Source organism: Gallus gallus, chromosome 1 (genome assembly GCF_016699485.2).
Source record: "Gallus gallus isolate bGalGal1 chromosome 1, bGalGal1.mat.broiler.GRCg7b, whole genome shotgun sequence".
Lineage (NCBI taxonomy): Eukaryota > Metazoa > Chordata > Aves > Galliformes > Phasianidae > Gallus > Gallus gallus.
In genome coordinates, this window is record NC_052532.1 from 114,071,246 (window position 1) to 114,091,978 (window position 20,733).

General features: G+C 53.1%; 1 protein-coding gene across 1 annotated transcript; it reads right to left on the minus strand.

The window, feature by feature from the left end:
- Positions 1–9,395: 9,395 nt before the first annotated feature.
- Positions 9,396–20,733, minus strand: LOC112531199 (maestro heat-like repeat-containing protein family member 2B). Its single transcript, XM_046903993.1, has 29 exons — positions 19,993–20,733; positions 19,576–19,697; positions 19,295–19,417; positions 18,987–19,152; positions 18,752–18,850; positions 18,407–18,558; positions 17,900–18,043; positions 17,276–17,368; positions 16,924–16,993; positions 16,695–16,808; positions 16,536–16,609; positions 16,084–16,203; positions 15,830–15,937; positions 15,481–15,640; positions 15,313–15,353; positions 14,975–15,074; positions 14,478–14,530; positions 14,048–14,155; positions 13,631–13,750; positions 13,032–13,187; positions 12,688–12,810; positions 12,297–12,376; positions 11,739–11,874; positions 11,530–11,622; positions 11,045–11,131; positions 10,744–10,867; positions 10,432–10,541; positions 9,802–9,954; positions 9,396–9,545 (listed from the first exon to the last, which is right to left on the minus strand). Exons 1-29 carry the CDS (start codon positions 20,015–20,017, stop codon positions 9,396–9,398), a joined length of 3,204 nt encoding a protein of 1,067 aa, XP_046759949.1. The 5' UTR covers positions 20,018–20,733.

Consider the following 20,733-nt stretch of genomic DNA (forward strand, 5'->3'; position numbering starts at 1 on the left):
TGTCACCTTTGATTGGCTGGTTGAATCAGCATATGATGTTTAAATTGGGGCTGAACTCTGAAAATTGACTCTATAAAAACGTGATAGGCAGAGATTTCACATTTGCAGTATCATATAGCACTTCTTACACTGTGCTTATGCATTACTTTTATTCCCACCCTCCCCTGTCTAACACTCTACCATAGGACTTGTTACACCCTGTTGTCACCTACAACCATCTGCCACCAAATTACTTCTTCTAGGGTAATTTGAGAGAGTTGTGGATTTTTCAGAAGTACATACTAGAATTGCATCCCAGCATCTTTATCTTTGCAAAATTATGTCCACTTCCTACAGTACCAAGAAAAAGGGTTCTGGGACAATATGTGGAATTCTCAGGGCTCCTACAAAGTTCTTGTGGTATCCTGGGAGCATCTCTAAATCTTTTCTTGTTAGAGTCCCTCGACAATTTGTTGATAGTCTGGTACCTTCATACTTAATGTGGAGAGGAACCAGTAATGAGAAGGTAAACACCACATAATCAGGTAGTATACTGAAGAGGATCTGATGATAATTCCAGAGTAAATTCCTAAGTTAAAGTTGACAAGAGTTTTAGAAATCAGTTCTGTACACGGTTCAGGTGGAGACACCCACATATGTAGAGAAGTACCTCATTTACCTTCTAAAGTTTGATTTGGAGGGTCCTCTGTATCAGATGGCCTAGTCCTTATTCAAAAACTAGATCAGGTTGCCCAGGGCCTTGCTCAGTTTTTAGTAACTACAAAGCTGGAACTCCCTCAGCTTCTCTGGGCCCCATTCCAGTATCTGGACACTCATTTTCCTTGTACCTAAACAGAATTTTAATGTTCTAACTTGTTACTGATGCCTCTCATCTTTCTCCTGTGCATCTTTAAGAAAACTGTGTTTTTGCCTCCCATACCCCCTGCCATTAAATACCTGTAGACTGCAGTATTTCCCTGACATGAGCAAACCCAGCTCTCTCAGATTGTCCTCATATGCCCAGTGCTCCAGCCTCTTGACTGTCCTGACTGTCTTGCGCTGGTTGTTTTAACATGACAGTGACATTCTTGTGCTGGGGAGACTACAGCTGCAGAGCACACCAAATATAGACTAACAAGCGCCAAAGGTGAAAGCTCTCCCATTTACACTTCTCCTAACAAAGTTATCTCTTTGAATGAATGCTGTTGGCCTTCAAGGGCACACTGTTAGCTCACGTTGAGTTTATCTAAAGATCTTTTTTAGTAGAGCTGCTCCCCAGCCAGTCATCCCCTGTTTGGTAAGCCCTTGCAGTGAGCTACCCCATTCTCAATGCAGGGCTTTGCATTTTTGTTGAATTTCATTAGGTTTCATTCAGACAATTTCTGCAGCCTACTGAGGTCCCTCAGAATCACAGCCCTGCCTTCCAGTGTATTTTACTCTTCCTTCCAGTTTGATGTAATTTTCAAACTTGCTGAGAGTGCATTCTATCCCATCATCCAAGTAATTAATAAAAACACTAAATAGTATTGGTCCCAGTATTGCTCTCTGAGGAATGGCGCTAGTCAGTAGCCACTAGCTGCCCTTTGTGCTACTAACTCTGGTGATAAACCTTAGAGCCAGGATGTCCAGCCAATTATCAACACTACTGCTTTTCTAGTTTGTATCTTTCTAATTTGGCTATAAGTCTGGAATGAGAAAACACATCAAACACTTTGCAAAATACAAGAAAAAACAACACCTACAGCTCTCCCCTCATCCATGCTACCAGTCATCACTATTAGTAGATGTCTGGTGAAAGGCAGTGAGGTTGTTCAGGAGTTATTTTCTCTTGATAACTCCATATGGATGTTCCCCAACATTTTCTTGATCTTGATGTTTTTGGAAATAAATAATAAATGGAAACTCTACAGCTTAACTTTGGTTGACATCATCTAAATACCTCTGAGAAACTAGTACTGAAGTGACTCAATCTCACTGAATACCAGTGGAGCAAATCTAAAGAACTATTATAGAGGAGAACCATACCTTGCTTCAGCATTATTGATACTTACTCAGCTAGTGTCTTAAAAGAAGGCTCTGCATGCTATGTTATAGTGGAAGGAATCACACACCAAAGATGCTGCTGAAGGCTTTGGCAACAACACCAGTATAAATAAGTTCAAAATTGTTATTTGCAGGTACTGTCAGCTTATCAACTCATCTAAACAGTTTCCTTAGCTGAGATCTGATACCCTGAGTTCAAATTTTATTATATCTGTGTAGCTGTTGAGCCTTCTGAAGTGTAGGGGTTGCAAATAATTTCATTTAGAACTTCAATCCATTCTTACTCTTAACTGCTGTTCTAGGATGCTATATTTAAATTCATATTCAGGAACCTCCTGTTCCTTGTATGAATGTTTCTTTTAATTAAATAGGATAAGTGCTTGCTACTGTGAGTGAAATTCTGAACCAAACAGAAATTGGATAGCGTTATCTCTATGTGAATGTCTTTTGAGATAATTCCTGTTTGCACTGCCTCATTAAAATTGTCTAGCACATACTTAGCTCTTAAAAAAAAAAAAAAAGAAAAAGAAAAAGAAAGAAAGAAAGAAAGAAAGAAAAGAAAAGACCAAATAAGTATTCCACTTGAACTCATTTGCTTGGTAAGATTTGTTCACCTTGTTTATAATTATCTCTACTTTTAAAAGGTCAGTGTTATAAGGTTAACAAGTCCCATTTTCTGCAGCATGTATATTTGAAGGAGTCTGTGCTGAAGGAAAAAAAAAACCTTTTTTCCTTTAACTTGCTAAGGTGGTACAGACTGCTGTCAGCTTCACCTTATCAAGTTCTAAGAACACCTTATTAATTCCTTCAGTTTTCACCCTCCAGTTTTACTCCTGCATCACCTCTTCTAAGGATTTCACTTGTGCTTTATCTATTTTTAAGGCTATTTCACAATAATTCGGTAGGATTTATTTCTGTTTATATAATTGTTTCCTAGCAAATAGAAGTGAGCAGACTCACTGCTCCTTCATAAGAAAAGCATGTGTAGTTATGGAGAAATTGTTTCCTTTCATTATTGGAAAGTAACTTAAAAAAATAAAACAAACAAACAAACAAACAAAAACCCACCAAAAGCTGTTTTCTTTTTTTGCTAATGTACTTTTACTTCTACTCAGTGACTGTGTCTCCCTAAACATATCCAGATAGAAAATCTTTAATCTTCTGTGAAACCTCTGTTATCATAAAAAAGTGCCACATTGAATGCAAATGCTCACAGTAAGGAATTACCTCTAAATGAAAGGAAATACAGGCATATGGTTTCTGTCTTTCAGAGGTTTGTTAATGTAAAGCAGAGCCATTCTATTCTAGGTCACCCATCTATCCCACACCCTAGTCAGCGATGGTAAAAAAAGATCTTGAAGCTCAAATTGTTGCACGCTGACCTCAACAAAACAGATGTGTCCACTGTATGGTTTCCAGTAAGCACAGATCAAGATATCAAATAGTTGCTGTAGCCACAAATACTATATCCTTGGGTTTTCCTTCCCTTCTTTAGCTGCACTGTGAGCCCTTTCAGCAAAGACGGCAAGTTGGGACTGTGTACCACACATCCTCTTCTTAGTTTCTTTGTCTCTTTTAGGCTATGTTGCTTATGTGATTGTCTTCTATAGGAAAGCTATTTGCGTGTGTATGTATGTCCAGCAACAACAGGGCTAAATTCCCTCACCTAGGTCTGTTAATAAGGGTACATCCTTTCTGTAGGTATCCGTTCCTGAAAAGCTCGAATGACTTTTTCCCGAGGAATTCTATGTATAAAAAGTAAGGGGACCAACTGGAGAGAACACATTTCTTAGAGAGTGATAAATGGTTTTCTCTGAAACTCTCCAAATAGTCTCAAATTGAATATAAAAAAATAGTAAACATATCTCAGACCTAATCTCTGTGAAAACTCTGTCTTTGTGTAAAGTATTTTATAGAAGCAACGATATGTAGAAAGGTTATTGATTGTTGATAGTGATAGGAAAAGGGAGAATGGTTTTAAGCTAAGACAGGGGAGATTTAGGTTAGATATTAGGGAAAAGTTTTTCACTCAGAGGGTGGTGACACACTGGAATAGGTTGCCCAAGGAGGCTGTGTATGCCCCATCCCTGGAGGCATTCAAAGCCAGGCTGGATGTGGCTCTGGGCAGCCTGGTCTAGTGGTTGGCGACACCGCGTACAGCAGGGGGGGTTAAAACTAGATGATCATTGAGCTTCTTTTCAACTCAGGCTATTCTATGATTCTATGATCTCGAGGGAGGTGGGAGACAAATGGATGAGGCCAGGCTCTTCTCGATGGTGTGTAGCAATAGCACAAGGAGTAACGGTCTAAAACTTGTACGTAGAAAGCTCTGTACTGACACGCAGATGAACTTCTTTGTGGTAAGGGTGATGGAGCACTGAAACAGGAGAGGTTGTAGAGTCTCCTCCTACAGAGATATTCAAGATGCATCTGGACAGCTAGCTGTGCGACCTGCCATAGGGTTCCGGCTTTAGCAGAGGAGTTGGACTCAATGCTGTCTTGAGGTCTTTTCCAGCCCCCGTGTTTCTGTGATTTCCTCGTTACCCTTTGCCTGCAGTCACCCACAATCCCCAGGCGCATCCCAGCAACTGCCAACTGGAATGAAAGCCGGTAACTGGTGGCCATCTGTATTGTGTCCCTCCTTCTGGTTTACGAGTTGTGTCTCTCTGGCACCATGGGCCCCTTCTGACAGAGTGGGCTGTCCCTGTGCTCAGAGACAGTCCTCCTCTGGCAGCCACAGAGCGTCATGGCCCTTGCTCAGCTTCAGGCAGTGCCACGGCACAGTACGGAAATAGACTTGGGCAGGAAAGTTCTGTGTTGCAGAACACTGTGGCAAGCCTTCTGTACTGTGGTGGGGTTGTCCCCCGCTGCCATTCACTTCTGGCATTACTGTGAAGTTCTATTTGGATAATGACAAAGGTGTGGGGCTGCTCGATCTGGTACAGGGAGGCCTCCAGCACCCACAGGCAGCAAGGATTACTCACTGGCTCTCTTCTGGTATGACAGCACTGTCTGCCTACTACTGCTACTAAGACCTACATTTTGCCGTGGAAAAGGGATTGCCTCTGCTAAATCCATCCAATGAAATTAGCATGTGCTTCTTGTAGATTCATCCTCATACAATCTCAGCATCATAGAGTTTGGAAGGAATCTCTGGAGATCATTGAGACCAACCGCCCTGCTCAAAGCAATTCCCTACAGGAGGCTGAGCAGAAAAGTGTCCTGGATCACCCCCCTCAAGTTGCTGGCCGCGCTCTTTTTGACATGCCCCGGGATACCATTGGCCTTCTTGGCCGCAAGGGCACACTGCAGGCTCACGGCCAGCCTGCTGTCCATCGGGACACCCAGGTCCTTCTCTGCAGAGCTCCTCTCCTGCAGGTCAGCCCCTAGCGCAAAAAATATGCAGCTGTGCTTTCTGTTTTGCTACAGGAATTAGAGAATAAGTTTCAAGACTGCCAAAACTTCATCCACTTCTTTGTTTCTTTGCAGCTCCATTTTCCGATGACATAAATACTGGCTGATACATAAATTACTGGGTGATTTTCAAATGGAACATGTAGAGCTGCAATCTAAAGCCTGTTCTCTTTATTAAACAGTAAAGAAATTAAAATAAAATAAGTTTTGTTACTTATTATGTTATCTGATGCATTTTCTGAGGGCTGCTCTGAAAGTAATGCCTCTCATTGTATGGTGTTGGCCCATGACGTCAGAGGCGGATGCTGGTGGTGTGGCAGTAGGGGCCAAACCTTCCCACCGGTATTCCATGACGTTATTGCCGTGCGACAGATGGCAGCAGAGGGGCAGTCTGACACAATGGGTCTGACGTGGAAGTGCACGTGAAGCAGAGGTGTGTCACTGAACTCCTCCACGTGGAAAAAAAATGTCACCCACTGACATTCATCGACGCACACGGAGCATTGAAGAAGACCAAGCAGTGGATGTGAGCACGGTGAGGTGGTGGGCAGTGGCAATAGCAACAGTAGGTCACCTCCGCTGCTGCAGATTGTTACAAGCACGGTATGCAGGCTCTACTTCATCACTGGTGAAAAGGCATAGCTCATGGTGGGGACAGTTTTGTGGCTGAGAATGTGAAGAGGTTTCAAGAGGGATTACAGCTTGACTCTGTGGAACCATTTTCAAAGTGAGTTAAAGCAGGATTTCTTTCCAAAAGTCTGGCAGCCTGTATCTGGATGGCAGAGATGTTGGCATTAAGGGGCTGCATGGCCCTGGGCAGCTGGGAGCAAGTCTGAGCCTTGCTGCCACTGGGCGCATGCACTCACACAAACAGGTGTGCACGTGTGCATGCGTGCAGACACGCACACACACGCACGCACGACTGCCCTACTGACAGAAGATACAGAGAAGACAGTGTTACTGAGTGCCTTCTCTGTCTCTGTCTATACTGCTGGAGGCTGTCCTGAGGAGCCCTGTACCCCTGAGGCCCCAGAGGAAGTCAGGATCAAGGAGGAGTTTGCCTCAGTTGTTGAGGACTGGGTTAAGGAGCAATTAAGCAACCTAGACATCCGTGGTCCTGATGTGATGCACCTGTGGGTGCTGAGGGAGCTGGCAGAAGTCATTGCTAGGCCACTCTCCGTTATCTTTGGTAAGCTGTGGGGAGCAAGACACTATAGACTGATCAGCCTCCCCTCCATCCCTGGAAAGGTGATGGAAAAACTTATCCTTGGCACTGCCTCTAGGCACATCACGGATAAGAGGGTCATTAGGGGCAGTCAACATGGCTTCACCAAGGGGAAGTCATGCTTGACCAACTTGATAGCTTTTTATGAAGAGGTAACCAGGTGGGTAGATGATGGTAAAGCTGTGGATGTGGTCTATCTTGATTTTAGTAGAGCATTTGACACCGTCTCCCACAGCATCCTCGCAGCTAAACTGAGGAAGTGTGGTCTGGATGATTGAGCAGTGAGGTGGCCTGTGAACCAGCTGAAGGAAAGAAGCCAGAGAGTTGTGGTCAGTGGGACAGAGTGAGTCTAGCTGGAGACTTGTAGTTCCTCAAGGGTTGGTACCGGGACCAGTACTATTCAATATATTCATCAGTGATTTGGATGAGGGAGTAGAGTGCACTGTTAGCAAGCTTGCTGATGGCACAAAACTGGGAGAAGTGGCTGACACGCTAGAAGGCTGTGCTGCCACCCAGCAAGACCTAGATAGGCTGGAGAGTTGGGCAGGGAGAAATCAAATGAAATACAGCAAGGGCAAGCGTAGAGACTTGTATCTGGGCAAGAACAACACCAGGTACCAGTATAGGCTGGGGACTGACCTGTTGGAGAGCAGCGATGGGGAAAGGGACCTGGGGGTTCTGGTGGACAGCAGGGTGACCATGAGCCAGCACTGCAAGAAGGCCAATGGCATCCTGGGGTGTATGAGAAGGGGTGTGGTTAGTAGGCCGAAAAGGGTTCTCCTCCCCCTCTACTCTGCCCTGGTGAGACCGCATCTGCAGTATTACATCCAGTTCTGGGCCCCTCCATTCAAGGACAGGGAACTGCTTGAGAGAATCCAGCGCAGAGCCACAAAGATGATGAAGGGACTGGAGCATCTCCCTTACCAGGAAAGGCTGACGGAGCTGGGTCTCTTTAGCTTGGAGGAGACCGAGAGGTGGCCTCATTAACATTTATAAATATGCAAAGGGTGTGCATCAGAAGGATGGAGCCAGGCTCTTCTCAGTCACATCCAGTGATAGGACAAGGGGTAATGGCTGCAAGCTGGAACATAGGAGGTTCCACAAAAATATGAGAAGACACTTCTTCCTGGTGAGGGTAACAGAACACTGCAACGGGCTGCCCAGAGAGGTTGTGGGGTCTCCTTCTCTGGAGACATTCAAAACCTGCCTGGACACATTCCTGAGTGACCTAATCAAGGCATTCCGGCTAAAGCGGGAGGATTGGACTACATGATCTTTCAAGGTTCCTTCCAAACCCTGACATTTGGTGATTCTGTGATTCTGTGACTGGTATGGAGAAGAGACAGCAGCTATTACAATGAAGACTTAAAATATATATATATACTCTTTTCACTTCTTAGGCCAGGATTCTAGCATTTATTTTTTCAAGATAAAGAATACATTTTTTTTTTTTAGCTCATCTGTCCTTCTCTTTTCTCTTTTCTTCTTCTCTTCTCTTTTCTCCCTCTCCCTGTCCTCTCCCTCTCCCTCTCCCTCTCCTTCTCCTCTCCCTCTCCCTCTCCCTCTCCCTCTCCCTCTCCCTCTCCCTCTCCCTCTCCCTCTCCCTCTCCCTCTCCCTCTCCCTCTCCCTCTCCCTCTCCTTCTTCTCTCCCTCTCCCTCTCCCTCTCCTTCTCTTCTTCCCCTGCTCTCCCCTGCTCTCCCCTGCTCTACTCTCCTCTCCTCTCTCCTCCCCTCCCCTCCTCTCTCCTCCCCTCCTCTCCTCTCCTCTCCTCTCTCTCCTCTCCTCTCCTCTCCTCTCCTCTCCTCTCCTCTCCTCTCCTCTCCTCTCCTCTCCTCTCCTCTCCTCTCCTCTCCTCTCCTCTCCTCTCCTCTCCTCTCCTCTCCTCTCCTCTCCTCTCCTCTCCTCTCCTCTCCTCTCCTCTCCTCTCCTCTCCTCTCCTCTCCTCTCCTCTCCTCTCCTCTCCTCTCCTCTCCCTTCCCTTCCCTTCCCTTCCCTTCCCTTCCCTTCCCTTCCCTTCCCTTCCCTTCCCTTCCCTTCCCTTCCCTTCCCTTCCCTTCCCTTCCCTTCCCTTCCCTTCCCTTCCCTTCCCTTCCCTTCCCTTCCCTTCCCTTCCCTTCCCTTCCCTTCCCTTCCCTTCCCTTCCCTTCCCTTCCCTTCCCTTCCCTTCCCTTCCCTTCCCTTCCCTTCCCTTCCCTTCCCTTCCCTTCCCTTCCTTCTTCTTTTCCCTCTCTTCTCTTCTTTCCCTTCCCCTCTCTCTTCTCTTCTCTTCTCTTCTCTTCTCTTCTCTTCTCTTCTCTTCTCTTCTCTTCTCTTCTCTTCTCTTCTCTTCTCTTCTCTTCTCTTCTCTTCTCTTCTCTTCTCTTCTCTTCTCTTCTCTTCTCTTCTCTTCTCTTCTCTTCTCTTCTCTTCTCTTCTCTTCTCTTCTCTTCTCTTCTCTTCTCTTCTCTTCTCTTCTCCTCTTTTTTCCTTTCTTGTCTTGTCTTGTCTTGTCTTGTCTTGTCTTGTCTTGTCTTCTCCCTGCTGCACCATTGAAGAGAAAACTGTCTTACTCTCCTCCATGTCTCGCTAGAAAAAGGAGAGTCTCAAGTCACGACTGAGTAATTTTCAACTCAAACAGACTTTGAGAGGAAAAAAGAAAAGCTGCGTCCTCCCAGGAACCCTCTGGCAGAGGCAAGCTACAACTGGGACCGCAACAATAGCAAAGGCAGGAGTGCCAGTACCTGTCTGTGGGCTCAACGCCTGTGGAAGAAGCTGTCAATTGTGATGTCTGTGTGACAGCGGGTGAGGATGGCCACCGCCTGGCACAGGAATGGCGTGTTCGTGCTGTGCTGCAGGGACGACATGCAGCTGCGCAGGATGTAGATGATCGGTGAAAGATCAAGCTGAAAGAAGAAGGGGAGAAAGAATGACTTGCTGCATCCTTGACTCTGCAGGACCTAATCATGGACATTCAGCACATGAACGGTGCCTGCTCCCTTGACATGCCGCCAAGGCCTAAGCCTACATTTCACACCGGTCACCCTGTCCAAGCCCTGGCTCTGCGCTCAGGCTGTGCTTCTTTAGCACAAGAGGCAAACGGCACAAGGTGTAGTGCAACAGCCAACAAAAGTCCAAGGCTCGTGGAAGAAAGTCTCTTACATCCCGACAGATGTCCTTTCCATGCATCTGCAGAAAGGTGATCATCCACTTCCCAGCAGCACGCACACGCATTCCTTTGGCCTTCCGGAAGGTGTCCTTGATGGCCATCATGAAATCTATGGTGTGTTCCAGGGAGAAGCTTCTGCATACAATCTGCAGAGAAATGAGAAGCAGGAGAGATCCCATCACTGCTCTGCAGCAGCTCTTCCAAACATAAAGCAGTCTTGAGGGCATTCTTAGTTCAGCAGCTTGCCAGTCATTCAGGTGGCAATCACAACGCTCCTGCTGTCCTTACTGTGCTGTTTATACATAAGGTGGTTGAGCCTTCTCTCAGCTTCTCCACCCATGCTGTTTGCTTACATGCAAAGCCTACCTCCCAGCAGCCACAGTCACACGCGCACACACACAGTCGCGCACACACACAGTCACACACACACGTGTCATAGAATCAGCTCCTTGCGTGGGGTGCCTTAAGGTCAGACGTAGCTCAGTGCCTCCTGCTACTTGCTGAGAAAAGTGATCTCAGGGTGACAGCTCATTCTGGAAACGGTGTGAGAGGCTGGGGGGAGCAGAGGGACGTGCAAAAGCCTACGCACTGAGATCGCACCACCCCTTTTTGGGTCCACTTACCCGCGCGATTTTGGAAGCGGTCTGGAGCTGACAGACGGTGCTGCGGTCATTCAGCCCCTCACACAGGCTCCCGATGTCTCCTGTCTGGATGACTCTGTTGGTCGCCTTGGCTGGAAAGAGCACAGGGAGAAAAGGGAAGTCATGCTTCTGGAAACGGAACCGCTTTCCACAGGGGAGAGACAGAGGACAGGGTGGAGAGGAGAAGAGAGCTGCGCACGGTGCCTCTCCCTCCTGTAAACTGGGCCCAGCCCGTGGGGTTCTGGTAGTGCTGCGGAGGAGAGCAGAGGGCTGGCTCACGCCCGCTCTACTCACCTTGGATTTGGAGAAGGGAGCTCAGACAGGTGACAGCCAACTGGCGGGAGGTGGGCATGGGGTCACACATCAGAGGCACCAGCAATCCCACCAAGGAGCCAAAGTGCTTGCAGGCGTCTCCTCTCTGCAGGGATGAGAGGCAGGAAAAAAGCTGTAGGCAGCCCCAGCTCTCCCTAGCTTCTCCCGCCTGTGCCTTCCCCACGGGGTGGGTGTCACAGCACGCACAGCTGAGTGGAGCTCGCCTGCCAGCTCAGGGGCACTGGGGAGGGAGCAGGGGCATGTGGTGGGGCTCTTTACTCACTCCACGCTCTTCACAAACAGCCAGCAGCTGGGAGCAGGTCTGCAGGGCCCTCTTGCGCTCCCACATGTTGCCTGACGTCATTGATCTCTGCAGGACGTGGGACAGAGCATCTGTATCACTGCGGACATCTTTTCTTTCCCTTCATGCCAGCCCTCTCCCAGTCCCTCATTTCCCAGCACTTTCCCTCAGGGCCTGCCCTGTGGCTCCACGCAGCCCCCCACCTCGCTGAGCACCGGCACTGCTGCCCCTGCTCTCTGCAGACACTCCTGCCTCCTAACCCAGGAGCTTTTCCTTGGCTGTGGCCTGCCAGGGGCTGCTTCTGCCTTTCTCCCTGCAGGGCCCATTTCTCTGCCCATTTCTGAGCTTGCAGTGAGCTGGCATGTCAGCAAGAGGTCCCCTCTCGTTGTCCTCTCAGTCCCCAGACCTCTGTCTCCGCTATTGACAGGCACCATGCTTGCTTCCTCCCTTGACCCACATGTACTCACATGGACTATGTTCTGGAAGAAGCCACTGGTGGTCTCTGTCTCGAGCAGGACCACCATGAGCCGGCCCAGAGCTTTCAGTGACGTTTGCAGAAGCTGAAAGCAGAAGAGGGGATTGAGCTGTGGCATCATGGTTGCTGCCAGAGCATAGGTTGTGTGTGCCGAGGAAGGGCTCCAACCAAGAGGTGGCTGTGAAAGTCACGGCAGGTTACCTGCAGGTACTGAGCTGCTTGCTGTGACTTCCTGATCTTCAGCATCATCTCCGCTGAAGGGTGTGTCACAATAGTCTTGCAGCACAGACTCAGCATGTCACACATGTCTTTGCTTCCTACAGATGGCTTCAGCTTGCTGAACAAAAAAAGGACAAAAAAAGGAAGAGAAAGCAGACAGGGCCTTTAGCAGTGCTCTCCAGGCTGGTTCAGACAACATCAGAGTTTCTTCTAACGGAACAGCTGCAAAGCCAACATCCCCAGCCTGAGCTGCTGAGCACTGTCTTCAGTTCCAGCATCACCCACCTCCTCCCCGGCATCAGTGAACCACCTCCTGCTCTGAAGGGAAGGAGACACCGAGTCTCCCTTCTCTCCCGTGCCAGGGGACAGGAGCACCAGGGCCTTTCTCCCTCCCAGAACCTCAGCTTCGCTGGGCACAGCAGCCCAGCCATCTCTCCTGTAGAAGTGACTCCCGACCCTCTGCCCCCTCCAGGCCTTCGGGAGCTACCCAGAAGGGGATCCACCATCCTGCCTTGCAACCCCAGAGGCTCCCACCCTTACCTCAACTGCTCCAGGGCCAGAACCACCTTGAGGGGCACTGGGGAGACAGGGGTGCCCAAGCAATACTTCTTCAGCAAGTCCTGCAAGTCCCAGAGAGACACGGTCAAAGTGGGCAAGGGGCAGAGCGAGAGTTCTTCCGCCAGACCCACAGGCAGACACAACTGCCACACACCAGCCCCATCACTCGCGCATTTCCCACGGAGGCAGTGCAGGATGCAGCAGCTGCACAGCTGGTGGACCTCGCCTGCTGCCCAGCTGCTGCCTGCCAGCACACAAGGTCCCCACCAGCCGGAGACGTGTGGCTGAGGGACACCTGTATGGCTCTGGGGAATTGAGCCTTGTAGCACAGCCCAAAACTCCGCTACAGACAGCCCTGGCTCTGGGCACTCACCGTCAGGATCTCCAGCAGCTTGCCCTTCAAGGAGGGGTTAAAGCAGGCAGAGTCACCCACTGCTTGGAAGGCAGAGCTGAAGTCTGTGATGCTCTGCAGCAGCGCAAGCGTGTTCTGCAGGTCCTGAGGCCCAAGAGAGAAGAACATTCTTTGAACTGCGGGAAGGGCCAAGGGCTGCAAGGGGAACACGTGGGGGCAACGCTAAGGGAAGGGCTTGCATCTTCATCTGAGCACAAACCAGTCCCCGAGGGACCTTTGGAAAGAGAAGGCCCATCTCAGCATCCCCCCACGTGGAGGGGCTGCAGCTGGGTGCTCAGACAGCCTGGCACGCTACGAGCTCTCACCCGGCAGCTGCAGCTGTAGAGCAGCAGGATGTTGCCCACCATGTCTCCCTCCAGGCGGGCCAGCAGCTGTTCCTTGGAGGCACGCAGTGCCAAGCTGCCGTGGGCAAGGATGAGGGCGCTGCGGGTGGCCTGAGCTCTTCTGCTGTCCAGCTCCATCTGTGTGGGAAGAAATGCCTTGAGACACTCGCTCAGCAGCCCCCGGTGCCCCACAATGCACCTGGGCTCCCAAGTGAAAATAAGGCAGCAGAAAGCCAAGATGGAAATGCGTAACGCTTCACCTTCTTGCGTCTGGAAATCCTCCCATTCTGGCCTCTGCACAGCCTGGACGCAAACATGGTGAGCGTGTCCAGGGCTGTGTGGAAGTTGGTCTCAGCAGCATGGCTGAGAAGAGAGATCATTCCCTGCACAAAAGAACAAGGGGCAGTTGGCGCAGGCCTGAACCTACTGGTACGGCCAGCCACAGTGGTGGGGCTGGTCCTCGCCTGAGGGAAAGAGCAGCAGTGAGGAGATCGAAAGGCTCGGAGCAGGGCCAGGAGAAGCGCTCTGCCCAAGGGACAGAGCGGGGATGCTGGCAGAAGCTGGCTGGGAAGAGACCTCACCTGGGCCTCAGAGGGCTCCTCTGCATTTGCTTCCTCCAGGTGTTGCAGGAGCTTCCCTTGGATGTGGAGGACTTCCTTACAAGCTCCCAGCACTGTCCCCAGAGCCTTGTACAGGAAGGACTGCATGGGAAGGGAAGAGAAGGGATGGGAAGGGAAGGAAGAAGCTGAGATGTGGCAGCAGCCTGACCTGCTGGGAGAGGGCCAGGTGGGAAGGACCCACGCTCCCTGGGAGACGCTGAGAGCAGGTGCAGGGCCGAGCTTTAGCCACCCCCAGGCAGTTTGCAGGGAAAGGCCCTCTGGGGGGCACGGGCCAGGGAAGCAGCGTGAGCGGCCCGTGTGAGCAGAGCACCACCCGCAGCCCCTGCGCCAGTTGGGCACCTGCGGCTGCACCGCTGGGTAGAGCCGGGGGGAACCCACCTTTTCTCCAGAGCTGCTGGGAGAGCTGCTCAGCCACCGGCTCAGCTCGCAGCTCAGGCCCTTGGTCCAGGCCTCATCCTCCATGGTAGCCAGTGACGCCCTCAGGAACTGTTGGAGAAGAGGAGAAGCCAATGTTTCCTTGCCCTTTGCCTCTTCCCACATTCCCACATCGCCGCAGTCTTCTGGGGAGAGGTGACTGGAACAGCAGTCCCTCTCCCAGCTCCCCCCAGCAGTCCCTCCCTTATAGCCGCCTGCTGCTCTTCTCCTAGGACCCCCCTTGGGCTTGGGACAAAGAGGAAGAGGCAGCACCACAAAGGCATGCGGCCGCTCCACAGCAGCATTTGAGAGGCTGTTCCTGTCCTGTATGGGAGCGGGGCTCCTTGAGACAGGCAGACACTTCTCCGCACCGTGCCTTCCGGCAATGCTGTACCTTTAGGAGGCGCTGCTCCCACTCCGCAGAGTCCGGGAAGCTCTCATCTTTCCCTGCACAGCAACAAGAAGCAAAAGACCCTTGCTTGGGATCAAGCCACAAAGGAAGAGCTGCTGCAAACCTGGTTTGCCTGGGCACTCGGCACTGCCAAACTGGGACCTGCACACCCTACGCAATGACCTGTCCCTCCCCACAAACACTGTCCCTGCAGGAACACAGAACTGCTCCAAGACTGCTATCTGAGGAGACGTGGAGGGCCCATCTGTGCCCTGGAATGGGCAGATCCCCAGGGGGGAAAGCTCCCCGGGCCTCAGTGCTGTCTCCCTGGAATGGGAACAGCAGCAGAGCAAGTGCTGGGCTGCAGGCAATGCTTCCCCTCTGCCACGCTGCAGAGCTCCATTTTCACTCCCCCCCCTTCCCTGCCTCCGCCCCTCCCTCCCCACCAGCACTTTACCTTTGAGGCACTGCAGCAGCAGGGGGATCTCAGTGGCCCACACTGGCCCCCACAGCTCTGTGGATTTTGCCGTGGAGGCTCAGCATGAGGAGCAAGGCAGCGGCTTGGAGTTCGCTGCCTGCAAAAGGGCTCCCTGCCACCACCTGAGTGAGAGCAAGGAGAAGCAGGGTCACTTCTGCAGCAAGAGCAGCAGCTTCTCCCAGGAGGGAAGCGCAGCTTGGCTCTGCCCTGGCAGGCAAGGAGCAGCCAGCAACTTTGCCCATGGTGCTGCAAGCCCGGGAAGAGAATGGCATCCCCATGGGTGAGGCAGGCGCTGGCGTGCTCGGCCATGCTGCTTCCTCCTCGGGGCTCATGGCACCGGCCTCTGGAGCATCTACTCACCAGCAGGCGTGCCAGCAGTGTCTGGGGAGTCAGCAGTGGGCCTGTGGGGAGAAGGAAGTGCTGAGTGAGATGCCGAGACATGCTGTGCTCCCCCACGTGCACCTCCGCTGTCCATTCTTGGTGCTGTCACGGGTCAACAGAGCTCACTGGGGGAGTTTCTGCTCCTACCTTGAAACATGGAGCTGAGGAAATGGGGATCCAGGTCTTCTATCTCCCGCACCATCAGGTCCCCTCTCTCAGCCAGCGCTTGGACACAGCGGGAGACCGGGATCAGCATGCCGGTGTACTGGGCTGGCACCACGTACAGCAGCAGCCGGGGCCACAGGAGCTGTAGGGAACGAGGCGGTTGAGCGTGTCAGCATTCCTGCCTCCGCTCAGAGATGAAGAGGACTCTGTGAATTTCCCTGAGTCTTGTGTGTTTTAGAGCACACTGGAGGAGAGACCGGGGGTGTTGGAATGGGATGAGGAACACGTGGTGTGAAGGCAAGGAGTGGCAGCAGGTCAGATTGTGACTCACTTTGCTCATCCCGCTCGCAGAGACATCCAGTGACCCCAGGATGTCCATACACAGCTCTTGGAGAGCTCCTTCTTCCTGGGCTTCCTGGGCAGAAAGGTCTCCGGCTGCCTGCACAAGCAGTGTTGTGGGAACACCGGTTACTCTGAGTTCTCAGGAGCCTCTCAGGAGGCTCAGGTGTGGCCCCACCAGTGCTTCTGTGCCAGCCTCTGAGCAGCACGGGTCTTCCAAAGGAAGATGCTGCCCGGTGTCCTTACCCTTCTTGCCGTGGTGCGGCTGAACTCCCTGAAGATGTGCCCCACCACATCCCAGGCTGAGCAGCTCCGGGCGTTAGCACTGAGCACATCCTTGATGAAGTGCAGAATGGCCCTCCTCACCTGTCAGGAGTCAATTGTGGGTTTGATTTTCCTGCTCGGAAGGCAAAGGGAAGCCACGTGCTCACTGGGGCAGCCCTTTGGGCATGAGCAGAGACAACAAGAGCAGAGGAGAAGCCTTGTCTCCTCAGGTGAGGGCCAGGCCTTAGCACCAGGCTGTGCACTTTCCATGCACTGCACAGGGACCTGACCGCTCCACTCTGCCTGCTCTCCCCACAGGAGCCATCGCAACCATGTGGACAGTGCCCCAGCACCTCCCTGGGCACCCCAGCCCTGCCTGTGTTGGCAGCAGCATCACCACCCCGACAGCGCTTTCCTTTCCCAAATCAGCTCACCTGGATCCTGGGGTCGCTGCACAGACACTGCACAGCCTCCACAACCTGGGGCAGCTTCTCGGTCATCGTGGGCTCTGCAAGAGATGCGCAGAAGCATGCATGGAGGCACAGCCCAGATGGCAAAAGGGATCCCTGGAAGTCCCGACCTGTGGTACTGACCATCAGAGCGAGCCAGAGCAGCGAGCAGACCCAGGGCTGCCACGCATCCAGCCTCCCTGTCAGCGCCCAGCTGTGACTGCAGAAACTGGACCGTTTCCTCTGGGCAGATCCGGGCTGCGGGGAGGAAATCCCGCACTGTGTTAGCAAGAAACTCGCACCCATTCCGGAGGTTTGTGAGAGAGGTTTCGGCCAGGGCACCGCCAAGCATCGCCAAGGCTCCTCTCCTTACCCTGCAGCAGGATGCAGTGGGTCAGCTCTGCTCTGTCTGCCTCGCTGTGCTCCTTGGTGTCATCGGTGAGCTGTGGGAACAAGGTCCATTGGAGAAAATTGTATCAGTACTGAGGATGGAAAAGAAACTTTGCTGCCAGCTCTCATCTCCCTTGGCACTCCCAGTGAGAGGACATGCAGACAAAACACAGCCTGACCCACAGCATCCCTGGGGGCACACACACGGATCTGGGGCAGCCACGGGCATGCAGGAGCTAAGGCTGAGCAGCCGGCAGAGGCTCGGAGCTTTGCAGTCCTCCTGAGACTTAGGCAAGAGGGAAGCTGCTTTGGGCGCAAGGATAGGCTCCCCTTACCTGGTAGAACACGGCACTGGTGATGGCCAGAAACTTGTCCTTAGGGATGACAGATGGAACTCCCTCTAAGGCCTCCAGGAAGATACTGAGGCTCTGCAAGAGACCAGGAGAGGAAGGAAGGGCTGAAGCCACGTCTAGCCACTTGGGAGCAGAGAAACCGATTCCCACTGGTTTGTCCGCTGGGAGAGCTCCTGCACAGGCGTTCTGGTTTGTCCGCGCCTCCCAGCAGCAGCAAGAGAGTCCCTCTGCTCTCAACCGAGCCCTGTTTGGGCATCGGTTGCAGGCATTTCCCACCCAGCAGCCCTCTTCTCCCCCATCAGATGCAACTGGACGTGGTCCCCCTGGTTGTTAGCACAGAGCTCCTCAGGCACCAGAGCCCCACAGCGGTGGTGCTGGTGAAGCCTCCCAGCCCCAGGAGGTGGGCCGCGGTGACTCCTGGCTCCCTTCTGGCTCCTGTCCGGGTTGTTCCTTCCTTGACGGAAGAGCTCAGGAAGCCTCAGACCTCCCTTGGACACCTATTCCGTCTTTCTCCAAGGGCTCCTGGCCTCCTCCCTGCATCCCGCTGACCCCTCGTGGCACTTGCACAAGCCCCACATCCACACTGAGCCCTGCAAAACGTCTCACCTTGGTCACCCTGCAGGTGTCTTGGACCTCCTGATACGGGTGCACGAGCCAGAGAAGCTGCTCCCAAACGTGCTCTCGGCACAGCTCTTCTTGAAGGAGGACAGCCATCATGGCAGCCACAGCCCCGAGGACAGCCTGTTTGTCCTGGAGAGGGATGGCAGAGGCCCAGCATCACAGACTGAACGTCTGCCCTTCCTACAGGAGGGCTTTCTCTTTCCCTTCCCCTTTCCCATACCCCCGTGCCCAGTAGGAGACGGGCTCTCTCTGGAGGGCAGGGAGCTTTTCCCCACACCTTCCTCCCCAGCTATTCCTGCCGCAAGGTTGTGACATGGGGCTGCTTCCTGGCAGGGAGATCCAGCCCCAAGCACAAAGCCAGTTTGGGGCCCTTTGCAGAGCCAGCCCGCTCCTTCTCATCACCCTTCTGCTCTCAGCCCGCTGGGCACAGGCAGAGCTGCCGACACGGATGTCCCCGCTGCCATCCCGGGCTGGGAACACAGCACTGCTCACCTTTTCCTCCTTGCAGTCCTGCCAGTTCCTCAGCACAGTGCAGAAGAGCTGGGAAAGATTCTGGTAGATCTGCTGGATTTCCATGGCAGGCCAGGGGCATTGCTTTCCAGAGCACAAGTGAACCTTGACTCCTTCCAGCCATTGTTTCACAACTGAAGAAAAACAAAACAAAACAAAACAAAACAAAACAAAACAAAACAAAACAAAAAAAAACCCCGAATAATTAATTAAAAAGAAAAAAAGAAAAAGATGAGAGACTGAGAGAAGAGGGAGCCTGTGAGAGCCTGCAGCAGGGCGAGGTGCAAGGGCTGTCCCGAGCCCCCCTGCTCTGGGGCCGGCACTCACCAGCACAAGCAATGCGCAGGATCCGGCCGCCTCTCACCCAGCCCACCACACTGCGCAGGCCGGCCAGCGTCAGCCACACGAAGGAGATGCACTGTGGAGCTGCAGAGGGGAAGGAGAGGGCCATGGTCAGAGCCCCGGCAGCGAGGGAGGAGGGGCTGCAGCCCTGCATCCCCCAGCTCAACGCAGATCACGCGCAGAGGGGAGAGACCCCTTCAGGAGGCTGAGGGCACTCTACCGTAGCTGGTGAACAGTTTGCTCAGGGTGAGGAGCACAAACTCCTTGGACATCTCCCCCACGGCCTTCAGGTGGCCCTGGAGCTCGGCCATCACCAAGCTGAAGTGTGTCCGGGCCAGAGCCACCAGGACATCGCTGGCAGCCATCCTCACACTGTCTGGCACGCCCTGAAAAAGAGTGACCGGTGACACGCGGCACAGGAGACTGCCTGAGGCCTTCCCTTGGAAGGGCTAAGCCCCTGCTGTCCGCCAGCAGAACACCAGCGCGGGCAGGCGGCTCCCTTTGCCGCCTTTGGGAGTGACCCCTCACCTGGGCTGCCGTCAGGTCCTGGGACACCTCAGCCAGCAGCCGGTTCACCACTCCGCACGGCGGGCGACTGTCACCTTCCCGCAGGACGTGCTCCAGCTCGCAGTACGCCTGCGCTCGGTCACCCTGGGGACAGGGATCAGTCACGTTTTGCTTTGCCCTTCTTCCCGGGGAGCCGCCCGCTGCCACCCATCGCTATGCCGATGTGCTGCCAGGGCCTGGCACCCACAGGGCCGTGGCACTGGGGCAGGGCAAGGACTGATGGTTGGATGTCCCCATCTCACCTCCTTGTCTTGCAGGCGCTGCAGCAGCAAAGTCACGGCACAGGCGGGGACAGGGCTTGCCACCCTGCCTCTGGCCCTGCGACGTGTACCTCTGGGCACGCAGCCCACACAGGCAAAGAGACCTGCAAGGAAAGAGCAGAGCAGCTGCCACTGGTGTTGCTTGGAGCCAGGGCCGAGCATCCGGCCAGCTCGGGGAGAAACCCAGCCCCACAGCGTGGGGTGGGCTGTGCCGGCACATGTGTGGTCGGCACGGAGAGGGGAGAGAGCCTTCCCCTTGCTGGGATACTGGGGAAACCACGGTGGGTGGCTGCACTCAGCAGAGCAAGGACTGTGCTGATGGCGTGCCCTAAACAGGCATTGGTGGCACACATGCGCTCGGGCAGCGTCACGGTGTCCAGAGAGGTGGAGGGACCTCACCTCGAAGGGCTCTCAGCCGCTCCATCACAGCAGGAAATCTCCAGGTAGACACAATGCTCTCTCTGGGTCCTCTTCCTGCGCCTCTCGCAAGAGACTGAGCCACCGCTCCCACCGCTGCCACAGGGGTGGAAGAGGCAGTCACTGTGACATCACAGCGAGGAGTGTCACGTCACAGAGAATGACGTGCCCTGGGCTAGGGACCAGCCAGCATGCAGGGCAACCTTGCAGGCCCCAGAACACAGCACGTTTTTGTGACGCACTCAGCTCTGGGGTGGACGTGTTCTGTGCTGGATCAGGGAATCACCTCAGGTGATGGGGTGAGGGAGAGCCCCTGCCAGGCAGCAGCTGCCAGGTGCCATTGCTCAGCAGTAGCTTAGTGACTGGGGACTCCATACAAGGAGGCACTGCAGCCCCCATTTGCTGCCCAGACAACCTCTCCAGAGAGCTTTGCTGCCTTGTGGGGGCACGTGTCAGAGACATTAAAGAGACTCCACCACATGTGATCAAACAAGACCACCATCCACTTGCTGTCATTCAAGTAGGGTCATGGGAGGATGCCATGAGGAAATAGCAGAACATCAGAAAGGGACTTTGCATCCCTTGGAAAGACGCTAAAGGGATTGGGAGAGCCAGGGGTGTTCTCCTCTGTCCTCCTGAGCTCCCAGGAGGGTTCTCCTCTGTCCTCCTGACTGGTGTCTGGGTCCCAGAAGGACGGAGGAGGACAGAGGAGGTACATTACTG

What these genes read in the sequence shown, in the direction of transcription:
- LOC112531199 (XM_046903993.1), bottom strand. Translation starts at nt 20,017, where the DNA reads ATGGAGCGGCTGAGAGCCCTTCGAG. An exon ending in ACACCTGCAGGGTGACCAAG is followed by an intron (nt 17,369 to 17,899) that starts GTGAGACGTTTT and finishes GGTCTCTTGCAG; the next exon opens with AGCCTCAGTATCTTCCTGGA. An exon ending in CCACTGCATCCTGCTGCAGG is followed by an intron (nt 16,809 to 16,923) that starts GTAAGGAGAGGA and finishes TCCTCCCCGCAG; the next exon opens with CCCGGATCTGCCCAGAGGAA.